Below are 12,540 nucleotides of genomic sequence, written 5' to 3' on the forward strand. Positions count from 1 at the left end.
AATGTTTTTTTTATATTTTTAATCCTTTTTATTATAGTTAATGTATGATTTTGGTATTTAATGGTTTGTTTGAGTGATATTTTCTTGGGTAGGTTCTTAAGTAAATTCAATCGCTCATTTTTTTATTAATAAAGTCTCATATGATACTACCCTCATGTATAAATTCAAATAGATGAAGGATATATGTAAACTATCATTAATAGAAAATAAATAGGAAAGAGATATATAACGTGTAGTCAAAATATTGCACTATCCTCATGTCTAAATATCAATAAAATAGATGAAGGGTATCATATAAAGTAATCCATTTCTCCTCTCTCTGTCCTCGTTTTCACTCACTTTTCCTTCTTAGCTAACAAACAAAATGTTAATTTGTTTAAAAACTTGAAAATTTGAAATTACATATTGTTAAAATTGAAAGGGAAAAATATAATAGTTAAAATAAAATGGAGCGTAAATAGACATACCCTTAGTGGAAGGTGAATAACCAAGTAATCCAACGTTGCAGACTTTGATATACTTTTCACCATCACCTACAGTCTGAATTTTTTTCCTTCCAAGCAAACCCATTAGTGTTTTCCTAATGGCCTAGATTCTCCAGGGAAGAAGATATCTGTTCATAAAGTGTGACCTGCATAGCAAGTCCATTTAGTTACATTTTCGCTTTTGCAATAGTTATCTCAATCAGATTTCTTTTACTATATTTTTCTGTGTCTTTCTTTTGCTTTTCTTGGAAAGTTGATAGTCCATGTTTACAATTATTGAGAACGAAAAAGGTGCATTCCAGTGTTCACTATTCACTTGTAGTATTAAATAAATAAAAACTATATAAATGAATGCAATATTTCAAACTCTTTTCCCTGGAAATGATTGACATACATACACGCGTCTGTGAACTATTCTAGGGTGCATAAAGACTAATGACTTGATGGGTGCATAATTATCAAAAATAAAATTAAGTAGTTCCTTTATAACAAATAAAAACTATTAAAAATAGCTGTTTTTTTTTGTATAAAATGATATATATATAAAAAAAATGTGAAGCTTAAATGGGCTTTGTACGTTAATGACCATATGGCCCAAAGTTGTGTAGGCATGAGAGGTTTTCAATTTGTTATTTTGAGATGAAAAGAAAAAGAAAGGAAATAGGGTTATGATGTGTTGTGCCGTGTTGACGCCGTTACGTATGTTGTATGTATGTGGTACGATTATTATTGATGATTGGTGAGTTGCCGTCAGAAACAAGAATATGGCATCAGTGAACGGCACGTATCCGTCACGCTGGGCCCCTTCTTCCAAGAATGGAATCATGTTCACGTACTACACCAATAGTACTACGGTCAACTCATGGCATTTTTTTTTTCGCTGGAAATCGTGCAAATTAAGTTTTATCTATAAAATATCACTACTAAGTAAGTAATGCTTTGTTCAGTGTTTTTTTTTTTTACAGGAATGCTTTGTTCATTTAGATTAAGTAACATTGTTTATACAAAATGTTCTATGTTTACTCCAATGAAAAATGTCTAAAATCCACTGGTTTTAAGTATTATATGCATTCTGAGTTAGAAAAATGTATTATATGCATTCAAACTCTCAAGTTACTATGAATATAATAAAATTTTCAAGTATTAATATGCATTCTGAGTAATTAAATAAATAAATAAGTGCATAAATAAATAAATACTAAAACAGTCTGGGAGTTTGCTGAGCTCAAGTTACTATGTGTATATGACATTGACTCCCGTGTGGAATGGCAAGCAAAGACAGGGCACTCGTAAATTTGAATCTTATTGGTAATGCTCTCGTGTTTGTAGCATCGCGTGTATTCTACGTTTTTTATTCTCTCACTGCTATTACTCTTTCTTTCTTTCTTTTTTTCTCTCAAAAATTGGTAGACATCTTAAACCTAGTTCATAAGAGAAAGAAATTGATCTTTCAAAAAAAGAGAGAGAAATAAAAAAAAATGTTAATGAGGTGATGAGAGTAGAAAAATATTCACAACAACACATTACACTTTATTAAATTACTTAAAAGTAGAAAATTCTTATTAAAAATATTATTAATATATTTCTTAATTAATATACTTTTAGATGACTTGTTGATAGAGGTCTTTTTTTTTTCCTTTTCATCAATCATGTCGAGTGAAATAATAACTAATTTGCTTATTTCCGGTTAATTATATGCATACATATAGTCTTTATTTTAATGAAACATATATATAGTATATTCATGCCTCCTAATTAATCAATTACCATATTTGATTACTTTAACCAAACCCTTTTGCCAACACACTACCATCTTATTTCAGTATGTTAATTGTATAGTTTCTTGTTGGTGATTGAACAACGATAAGGTAACATCAAAGAGATTAAAACACTGTATTTACACACACACACATATATATATAATATGGTTCTAAATTTTTTTATAACATTATTTGTTTTACTCTGCCTCTTTCAGTCTCATGTGTTTTTCTATCTTCTCTTTTTAGATGTATCTTTTTGTACAAAATTTATGTTCAAATAAAATTTCTCATAAGTTAGGGTTCCAATATAATAAAATGATCGATGACATGGAAGAACCAAATATTGATTTGAGTGAGAATTTTTTGTCTTATAAAATCAGATTAAAAAGTTAAAAACCCTGGACCTTTTAGTGGTAAACAACACCATTCCATTTCCCAAAACTAAAGAATTTCCACAAAACAAAGCACCTCACTTTCCCAAAGAACCTTGAAAATGGACATTTCTAGATCTACATCCCACATGGGACTTGGATGAACGAGAGAGATCATGAAACAGAAAAAAAATGCCCAAACCTTCCATCAATCCCTATATATCACATTATTTATGAAAAATAACGTGATGTTTGTTTAGGAAACCGAGTGAAGAGTGCTTTCCCAATTCCCTGTCTGTGTCTAACCTTGCTATATTATCATGTGTCAAAGGACCTCAAACCCAAAACAGCTTCCTCATCATTCCCAACAACTCAATAATGCCCCCACACTCCATCACTTTCAAGTTGATAAAGTATGAAAAGCAAGAAACCTACATTAAAAACAAAAAAATATTGAAGTTATTATATAGTACACTTAATTTAAATAAATAAGCTACCACTACTCCATTATAGTAGTAGTATTTATTTATCTGATCTCGATTCTAAGAAGAAGAAAAAAATATTTCATGTACTTATTAAAAAAATTAATTAATTTTATTAAACTGTGTTATTTTTAATTAAAAAATAAATATTTTTTAGATTATTTTTTATTAAAATTTGATATTAAACATAAAAAATATTAAGTTTTATTATATAAAAGATATTTTAAAAATAATTTCATTACATGATTTAATGAATAATTGAGATTTATTTATATTTAAAAAAAATATTATTTATGTTCGAGACCCAGAAAGAAGAAGTATTTGAAATAGTCTCTCTTTCCCTTCAACAGTCACATTCCATGATATTACACCACTAGTTAATAATAATGTTCATCAAGCTTATACAACCAATTAAGCACAGCGCATGTATGTTTCTAGTGTCTGAGTATATGTTTATATCATGCATGCTGGTTCCATTACGTCAATGTGAAACAATCAGCTTTCTTCATTTATTTATTTCACTGTTGTAGGTTACCAGACTACATGTATGCGAGTGATGTAACCCTTTACAAGTAGTAGTAGCAGTATTGTTTTAATGTGAAGAAGGGTGAGAGAAAGAAAAAAAAATAATGTTTCTTTTCACAACAACCATCTGTTGCTGTTGGTTGCCAGTGATTTGGACTTGAAAGCGCCCATCTTTTCATGTCCATTTGACATTGATAGTTGATACATCACTTGGCTAGTTGATGTCTTCTTCTTTTGACTCTCTCTTTCTCTCTGCTACCTCCTCCTCTCCCTCCTGTTTCTTCATCGTTGTCAAGCACTGTGTTTAAGTCTTACTTAAAAGTTTAAACTTATTACTCATTCACCACTCACACAGAAAGAGAGCAACTCATAGATACAAGAAATGGGGTCTCTGGTTGCTGAAACAGCCATGAAGAAACCAATGTGGTTGTATCCAAAGGTTTTGGGTTTTAATCCTTCTGAAAGATGGGGACACTCTGCTTGCTTCTCTGGGGGGCTTATGTATGTCTTTGGGGTAAGAATGATGAAATTAATTTCTTTTTTTTTATTGAAAATTAAAATGATATTTTTTTTCTTTTTTATATTGTAGTTCCTAGTAATAACTTTTGAGTAGTTTATGGTGCTTGTTAATGGGTTGGCCTCATTTATGGTGTCTGAATTTCTCATTAGTCTTTACTTTTTTGGTGCTCTGGCTTGTGTTGTAATGTCTTCTTCATTACTGGGAGTTTACATTTTTGTGATGTGCCCATTAATTTCACAAGCTCCTCCTTGTACTTCTTTCTTGCCTTCCCTGATTTATTATGGCTATCTTTGGTTAATAACAAAAACACTTTCTTCTCTGAATTTTAGTTTTTTCCTCATTTCTCTTGCTGCATATATTTCTTGGTGACAATTTGACTGAATTCATTTTTCTTTCTCTAATTAGTGAGACAATATATACCCGCTTGGGAGACGATCAACTTTCTGCTTTCTTGATATAGCTACATACACATTTCGTTTTTCCTCCTCCTTACGTTATGTTTCTCAATTTATAATATAAAACATGCACTAAAAAAAAGTGCTTCCATGTCTTTTTAATCTTAGAAGTGAGAACCTCTTAATTAATTAATGATATGATTAGACTTATCTTCACTCTCTTGTCTTTTAGATGAATAACTTAGTCATTTACAAAACTTACATTTTATCTTGTTAAGCACAATTAAACCTTGGAGATTATTAGTGATGGAGGTCTAGCGCAATTGATTGAGTAGGGTTTGTGAGTTATCGTAAATCTACTCATATTGTTTTCTATTTCTATGGATTAAAAAAAACTTGAAGATTATCATTTATCAATCTAGCTAGTTTGCTTTAAATTTGTTTTCAATTAACATAATGTTTCTTCAGGGCTGTTGTGGGGGGCTACATTTCGGAGATGTTCTGTGTTTGGACCTTGAAAAAATGGATTGGAGCAAGCTTGCCACCACAGGTGAAAAGCCAGGCCCTAGAGATAGCCACAGTGCTGTTCTTGTAGGGCACAAAATGATAGTTTTTGGTGGCACAAATGGGTTGAAGAAGGTGAATGACACTCATATATTGGACCTTGTTACCAAGGAGTGGTTTCGTCCAAAATGTGAAGGGACTCCTCCTTCTCCAAGGGAAAGTCACACTGCAACCCTAGTTGGGGATGAAAGACTAGTGATTTTTGGTGGCAGTGGAGAAGGTGAGGCAAACTATTTGAATGATTTGCATGTTCTAGACCTTCGAACCATGAGGTGGACTTCTCCTACGGTCAAAGGTGATTTTCCTGTGCCTAGGGACAGTCACAGCACTCTTGCAATTGGGAACAAGCTTATTATGTATGGTGGAGACTGTGGTGATCAGTATCAGGGTGATGTTAATGTTCTTGACATGGATACGATGAGTTGGTCAAGGGTATGGTTTTTTTTTCTCTTGTTGTTTCTATAGTTTGTTTGTTTGTATGCAACTGAAACACCAAGGATCATGTTTTCAAGTTTTCGCCTGCATGGGACTTAAACAATCAATGGCTTTCCTTGCAATTTGATGACAGTTGAGAATTCAAGGTTCTTCCCCAGGAGTCAGGGCAGGCCATGCGGCTGTGAATATTGGAACCAAGGCAAGTTCTTTTCAGATGCAACATTTTTTTTCTTTTTCTGTTATGACGATCTTCAATTTCTTTGCAACTTGGTTTTTACTTAATATATGGTACTATTTGAAACTTAACCTCGAATGCAAGTTCTTGGAGGTTCTAATTTCTAAGGTTTAAGAATTGGTTCTTACTTAGAGGAGTTTGACATGGCTTCTAATTGTAACAAGTTCTTATTAAAATAAAATAAAATTATGAAATAAATGTTTATTTTAATAAAATAAACATTAAAATAATTAATTTTTTATTTTTTTAATATGTTTGTCATTAAAAAAACAATTTTCTGTTTATTTTAAAAAATAAATCTATCTACTTATTTTTTTTAAAAAATTAAGATTAAACAAACTAATCCAATACATGAGACTAGTTTTAAGTTCTTAAATGATTGCAATATAGGAGTAGGAAATATTAAATTTTTTAAATAGTGACATAGTAAAGTCCAAAACCTGCACTATTTAAGATTCTCTAAGAAGATGAAAATTTTCATGATTAATTTACAGATCTACATCATTGGAGGGGTAGGAGATAAACGTTATTATAATGACATATGGGTCTTTGATATCTGCACTTGTTCGTGGACTCAGCTTGATATTCGTGGTCAACAACCACAGGGTCGGTTTTCTCACACAGCTGTTGTTGCAGACATGGATATTGCCATATATGGCGGGTTGGTTGGTTCCCATTTACTACAATTTATTAGTTAATAAATGTGACTATGACAATTCCTATTTTGTTTTCTACAGTATTTCCTTCTGCATATCAGATTTTCTTTTCGATATCTTTATTTATTTATTTATTGGTAATTTATTTATCAGTAAATGTTAATAGAAAAGATCGAACTCATGACTTTTGTTTCTTTTCTTCTTTTTTAAGTATCCAACCAACTTCATATCTCCTTTCTTTTTGATATCTTTGTTTTTGACTTGTAGCAGGTGTGGGGAAGATGAGCGTCCTTTGAACGAATTGTTAGTGTTGCAGCTTGGAGCAGAGCATCCAAATGGGCGTTACAACATTTCCATGTGCAAAGTTTTTGGAACTTGTTGGAACCATGAAAAGAGGACCATACCTGGAGGAGCAGATACCAACTCGGTACAAAAGCTCGTGTAGCAATGTTGTTATAAGTTCTTGTTGATGTGATAATTTATTTCTTTTTCAAAAGAAGAACTAATTAACAATGTTGTTTTAAAGCAGACAACTCCACGCAATGGGAATAATAATATGGAAGTCTTGGGTAAATGGGCTTATGAAGTTGTATCGGATAAAGTGAACCCTTGTCACTTTGATTCTGGTGGGTTAAGACTTTTTTAACCTCACTTCACTTCTAGGAGAAATTGTTATATAGTCATGGACCATCACGTATTCATGGTCTCAATCAATCTCTACTGACATGTAATGTTTTTCAACTTATGAGAAAGAATTAATAGCATTTCACTGTGTCATTGTGGAGAATGATTGAAATCATGATGGTCTCGGACCATGTAATAATCTCTTCACGTTTACGTGCAACCTGAGAGAATCATGGATTTATTGACCAAAAAATTGTGATTCTATGCAGGCACATCACAACAGAAGAGGAGGAGAATTGCTATTGCAAAGGTGTGGGATGTTGAATCAGAACAAGAAGAACATTCTCTTTCACTGTCCCAGCATTCATCTCCATCTCAATCTGATCAAGAACAGACCCCAGGTCAAAAATCAAATGTTTCTGTCATGGATGCTCAGAGTTATCATTGGTTCAAACAGATCAATAAAAGTCCAAGCTATTGCCAGCTTGACAATATCCCAAGTAATAACACAGCTTTGAAGAATATCACACAACGAAGTGTTCATCTCATAGAAAATCAACCAAAACAAGAACATTATCTTCATGTTGATGAGGATCGAAAAGGAGCTCGACATACTCAACACCTGGTGGATCCTTTGCTTTCAAATTTTGGAATTTCACTCTGCTGAAATATTTTTTCTCTTATTATTGTTAGTTAATCGTTTTTTCATTTTGGATTTTGCATCCTAGATTGGTGCTGAAGTTCGGGGGAAAGTTGATGGAGCCTTTGATTCAGGTTTACTCATGACTGCAGCTGTGAATGGAAGAGTTTTCAGAGGAGTATTATTTGCACCAGTAAGCTTTTGAACCGTAGTTCCCTAAAATACTTTGGACAAATTACTATAGGGTGCAAGACTACCATGATCCTAACCAATTTTTTTTAGGTGACACATAACTGAGTCTTATTAACTCTTTTAAATTGAAAATCTTAATTACATGTTACGTGAAAATTGGACGAGATCATGAACATTTGATAGTGTCAGACTATATAATAATTTCTCGACGATTTGATTATAGTGCGAGCGATGTAACAGAAAAATGTATGTATGATCAGGGAGCAGGAGTATTCTCCACAAGTGTTGAGCCAAAGTGTTCTGTATCATGTTCATTTCCCTCCACTCAACCATTTATGAACTCAAATCATCATGTGAGGGATTCTCAGCAAGTAGCAAATTGTTCGCGTGCAGAGCCCTGCCACGGCATAAGCCAACCTGTGCTAGCTCAGCCAACACCAATCATGAGAGGCACTACTGTGTCTTTAGCCAAAGAGCATAAAGTGAGGAGTGACCTTCAAGGGTTGGTTTTGACACTTGGAGGGCCTGCAAGTGGAAACCATGCTTGATCCTTAGGTGACTTGTTGGAAATTAAGGTTAATAAGGTTCATGTAAATTTTGGAAATAATCCTTTGTACTGCAATGGTTATGCATTTGAGGGATTAACCATGGGTTGTGTAATACTAGTATTTGGTAACTTAGATCTATATTTGATTATGTATTAGCGGGAAGAGTAATGTTATATTTTTCTATAAAATCTTCCTGATACTTTAACGTGTTTAATGTTTTTAAAATTTTAAACAGTATTTATTATTCACTTTATCTAAAAGTATATATGTATGAAGATTGAGGATTGATAAAAGATTTTATAAAATTCAGAGCTATTCTTTTTATATTCAAAATGGCCAAGAAACTATTAGGTAGTTTAGGATTATTATATTTTTTACTAATTTTTATGTTATATTTAATTGAATGTTATTATTTTTTCTTGCATGTTGAAAAAATTAAGTACATGTTACATTGAAGTCGGTTGAAAATTTGAAATCATAGACGATGATGATCAAGAATTACGTAATAATTTATACTTGAAAAGAGCTAATAACATATTTGGGTGATTATCATAAAAAAAAAATCACTTGAAATCAGAATGCTGACAAACTTTGAGTCAAACAATAATAAGGGAAAAAATAATTCTTTTCTCTAAACAGCTTTTTTTTTTTTAGAATTCTCTAAACTTAGCTACTAGTGAAATAATTCACTCTTTTATAATTATAAACATCCAGGGACGGATCCACTTATGGTTTAGTGGGGTAATGGTCCCCACTAAATTTATTTATTTTATTTATAGTAATAAAAAATTATTCCTATCTGAAAAAAATAGATATTATTCTTATAAGATAATTTTTTTAAAATATGTATCAAAAATATAAGAAATAACAAAGACAGAATAAATTGATATTAATTTTATTATTTTATCCTTTTAACTTTTAGATTTAATTATTATTTTATTCCTCTAATTTTTTTTTAGGTTCAGTTTGATCTCTTTAATTTTAAAATATTCAATTAGATCCTGTAGTTTTTAGAATGAATTCAATTTGATCTCCTTTTTCTTTCACCATGTCTGAATGTTTTCAAAAAAAGAGACCAAATTAAATTCAATTTAAAAAAAAAGAACCTAATTGGAAATTTTAAAAATAAAAGAATTAAAATGAATCTAATATATATAAATTAAGTGATCAAATTAAACCTAAAAAATAGAGGATCAAAATAATAACTTAGTTTAAAATGTTCCAACTCCTCTTATAGACCTCAACACAGCACAATAAATCATTTACTAATTTATGCTATATGTTTTCATTTGAGTGATTTTATCATAATTCTTAAATAAAGCAAGAAATGGATTAAAAAAGTTTGTCATTTAAGATATTTTTATGTAATTAATTTTGAGAAGAATAAAATGTATAATCCCATGAGAAAAAATAATAGTTGATTATTATTTAGTTACATACATAGATATATATTTATTTACAATATTTACAATGAAATAATCACATAGTATTTTCAATGAAAAATTAATAAAAGATTATTGTAATTTTAAGAAATTCAAATATTTTGAATTATTCTTTTTAATGACATCATATATTTTGTATAATCTTACAATATTTTTATTTTATAAAAATATTATAAATTATTTGTTGTTGTGAGTAAGAAAAATTTCTGGATGCATGAGTGTAAGCATCTCATGATAAGTTAAAATAGGTACGCATAATTCAAATATCAAGAATCAAGATCATTACTTTACCGAATTCTGATTAGTATGTTGGTGTCTCTGCAAGTATGTCTCCCCTCATCTCCAATGCACGAAAAAGACAACATTGACTAAACCCAAAGGAAGCATCTTGCAAACCCATTGAACCAATCCTTCATATCTTTATATGTATTTTTATTCTTACATAATTAAGTGTACATCTCACTGTGTCTCTTTTAATTTTAAAAATAAATAAAATTATTTATACTTTCTTGTCTTTAGAATTTCATGCAATGGATTGGGTAATTATTTTATAGTTACTGGGGGGAAATCACTATAAACGACAAAATAGTGAAATACCATGAGTCAATAGGCTAAAATTGACACAGGCACAGTTTGAATATTTGAGTATTCATTAATTAGCCATATACTATGGTACGAACTCGCCTTTATTTGCTGCAACATAAAACTCATGTTTACAAGGACATTTACAGTAACATTCACTCGCTTCTACACGTACAAACTCGACAGAGTTGGTATAAAAATTTTAAATTAATTTTTTCGACATAATTATTGTTAAAAAAAATATCATTTAGATTTATAAAAATTACTTTTTTCAATGAATTATTGATCTAAACATATCAATATTTTTCAGTATAAATTTAATCATTTGATTGTTGTTTATCTTTTATATAATCTTATTTGCATTGTTCAATCATGGACCTACGATCATGAATTGACAATTCTATAAAAAGCTTAATAAAATGATAAGATAAAGATATACGAATGATTGCTATATCATGTCTCTAGCAGGATTCTTTATGTAAAGGCTAGTTTGGAGTGTGGATAATGCATAGACATTCCTTGTGCTCGAATTCAACTTGTTTTGGTTGTGTATCTATCTCTTCATTTGTGAGAAGTGAAGTGAACCTCCTTTACATCCTGTCTCTAGGGGGCCTTGAGTTTGCTTTGGTATCCTTGGAAGTAGCTTTACTTCTTTGATCTTTGTTTCTCAAAGTTTGAGGCAAAAAAATATCATGGTACTACTAGCTTGAATCAAAATAAGTGCTCTCCTTCACTTCAACTATTTTTTCATGTGATCTTGCCTATCGGTGGGGCCGGCCCTAACCTAAAGCAAGTGATGATATTTTACAAAATAGTAAAGAAGTTATATTAATTAGTTAGTAATATTTAAAGTAATTATGTGGGGGGGGGGGGGGGGGGGAAGTTAGGTTATCTTTTGAATAAATTTGAAAAAAGAAAAACATGTGGGGGCTTAACAGTTGATAATTGGCACATGCTTCTACTTGCTTGGTAAAGAAAAATAAAGTGTGTCAACTTAAACAGTGAGCAGCACGTAGTGGTGCAAAGGAGGAAATTAGGTAAAAAAAACATACATGATACATGCACACCACATATAAACATATCACATTCACATATATATTGCACATGCTCTGGTTGATTGATTCTGTGTTCTAAATTTCATTTGTTACCGAAGATGAAGATAGTATAAAAAAATAGTGAGAGTATGAGACGTAAGAGAGGACAAAAAAAAACAGTAGTTACGAAATGATATTAGTGGTAAATGGTAACGCATTGATTTGATTCTGAGTTGTATGGAAACAGTGCAGACAGAGTCGTGGTACGAAGGGTGGGGATTAGTGGGCCTCGCAGTTACAGTTTCACACAACAGAAATTTCCCCCGTGCATTCCGCGCGATGCTGCCTTTGTGTCTTCTAACGAGGCTCCAAACCCAATCTAATATAAATTCAATTCTAATTTTGTTTCTTATAGTAAAATATGCTATTTTGATTATCTAATTTCATTTTTTTTCTCAGTGTTAAGGGAGCTAGAGAGTCTAATCTCCTAATACGAAAATTAATCCAACTTCTAACTATATGTTTAATAGTCATAATTATTTTTCAACCATATAATATATACCGTGTTAATTGATATCATTTTATATATCACTACAAAATAATGTATTTTGTTTTAAAAATATTATACTTCATTTTTTAAATACTATATAATATAAAGGTAACCATGCATATATTTTGATAATAAAATCTTATCAACAAAATCGATAGATATATGATGACCCAACAAATACTAAATGTCATCTAATTAAAAATATCACTCAAAATTATTATTTTTAATGTGATACACTTTCAAGTAAAATAATTATAATTATAATTAATTTAGACATACATATTAACTATCAATATATAAAAAAGATATTGAGATAATTAATGTATTTATATAAAATATAGTGTAGTTGCATCATAAATTTGTAATAATAATTGAAAATGTGTTGATAAAGGACGTGATTAAGAAGAAACTTAAAAAATAAGTACTTAAACTTAATAAAAAAAATACTAAAATATAACTTTTCATTGGTAAACAATGATCAAACCGAAATTCAAATTTAC

The 12,540-nt window shown here is 30.6% G+C and overlaps 1 protein-coding gene across 2 annotated transcripts; it reads left to right on the forward strand.

Moving 5' to 3' along the window:
• The first annotated feature begins 3,479 nt into the window (after nucleotides 1-3,479).
• Nucleotides 3,480-8,646, forward strand: LOC114370472 (acyl-CoA-binding domain-containing protein 4-like). Of its 2 annotated transcripts, none has more exons than XM_028327833.1 (9): nucleotides 3,480-4,137; nucleotides 5,007-5,534; nucleotides 5,671-5,736; nucleotides 6,267-6,433; nucleotides 6,696-6,855; nucleotides 6,958-7,054; nucleotides 7,322-7,677; nucleotides 7,781-7,885; nucleotides 8,145-8,646. In XM_028327833.1, exons 1-9 carry the CDS (start codon nucleotides 4,006-4,008, stop codon nucleotides 8,430-8,432), a joined length of 1,899 nt encoding a protein of 632 aa, XP_028183634.1. In that variant the 5' UTR covers nucleotides 3,480-4,005; the 3' UTR covers nucleotides 8,433-8,646. The 2 variants fall into 2 exon arrangements, with proteins under 2 accessions (XP_028183634.1, XP_028183635.1); XM_028327834.1 differs by having other exon boundaries at nucleotides 3,481-4,137; nucleotides 6,699-6,855.
• The last annotated feature ends 3,894 nt before the right edge of the window (nucleotides 8,647-12,540 follow it).

Source organism: Glycine soja, chromosome 10 (genome assembly GCF_004193775.1).
Source record: "Glycine soja cultivar W05 chromosome 10, ASM419377v2, whole genome shotgun sequence".
Lineage (NCBI taxonomy): Eukaryota > Viridiplantae > Streptophyta > Magnoliopsida > Fabales > Fabaceae > Glycine > Glycine soja.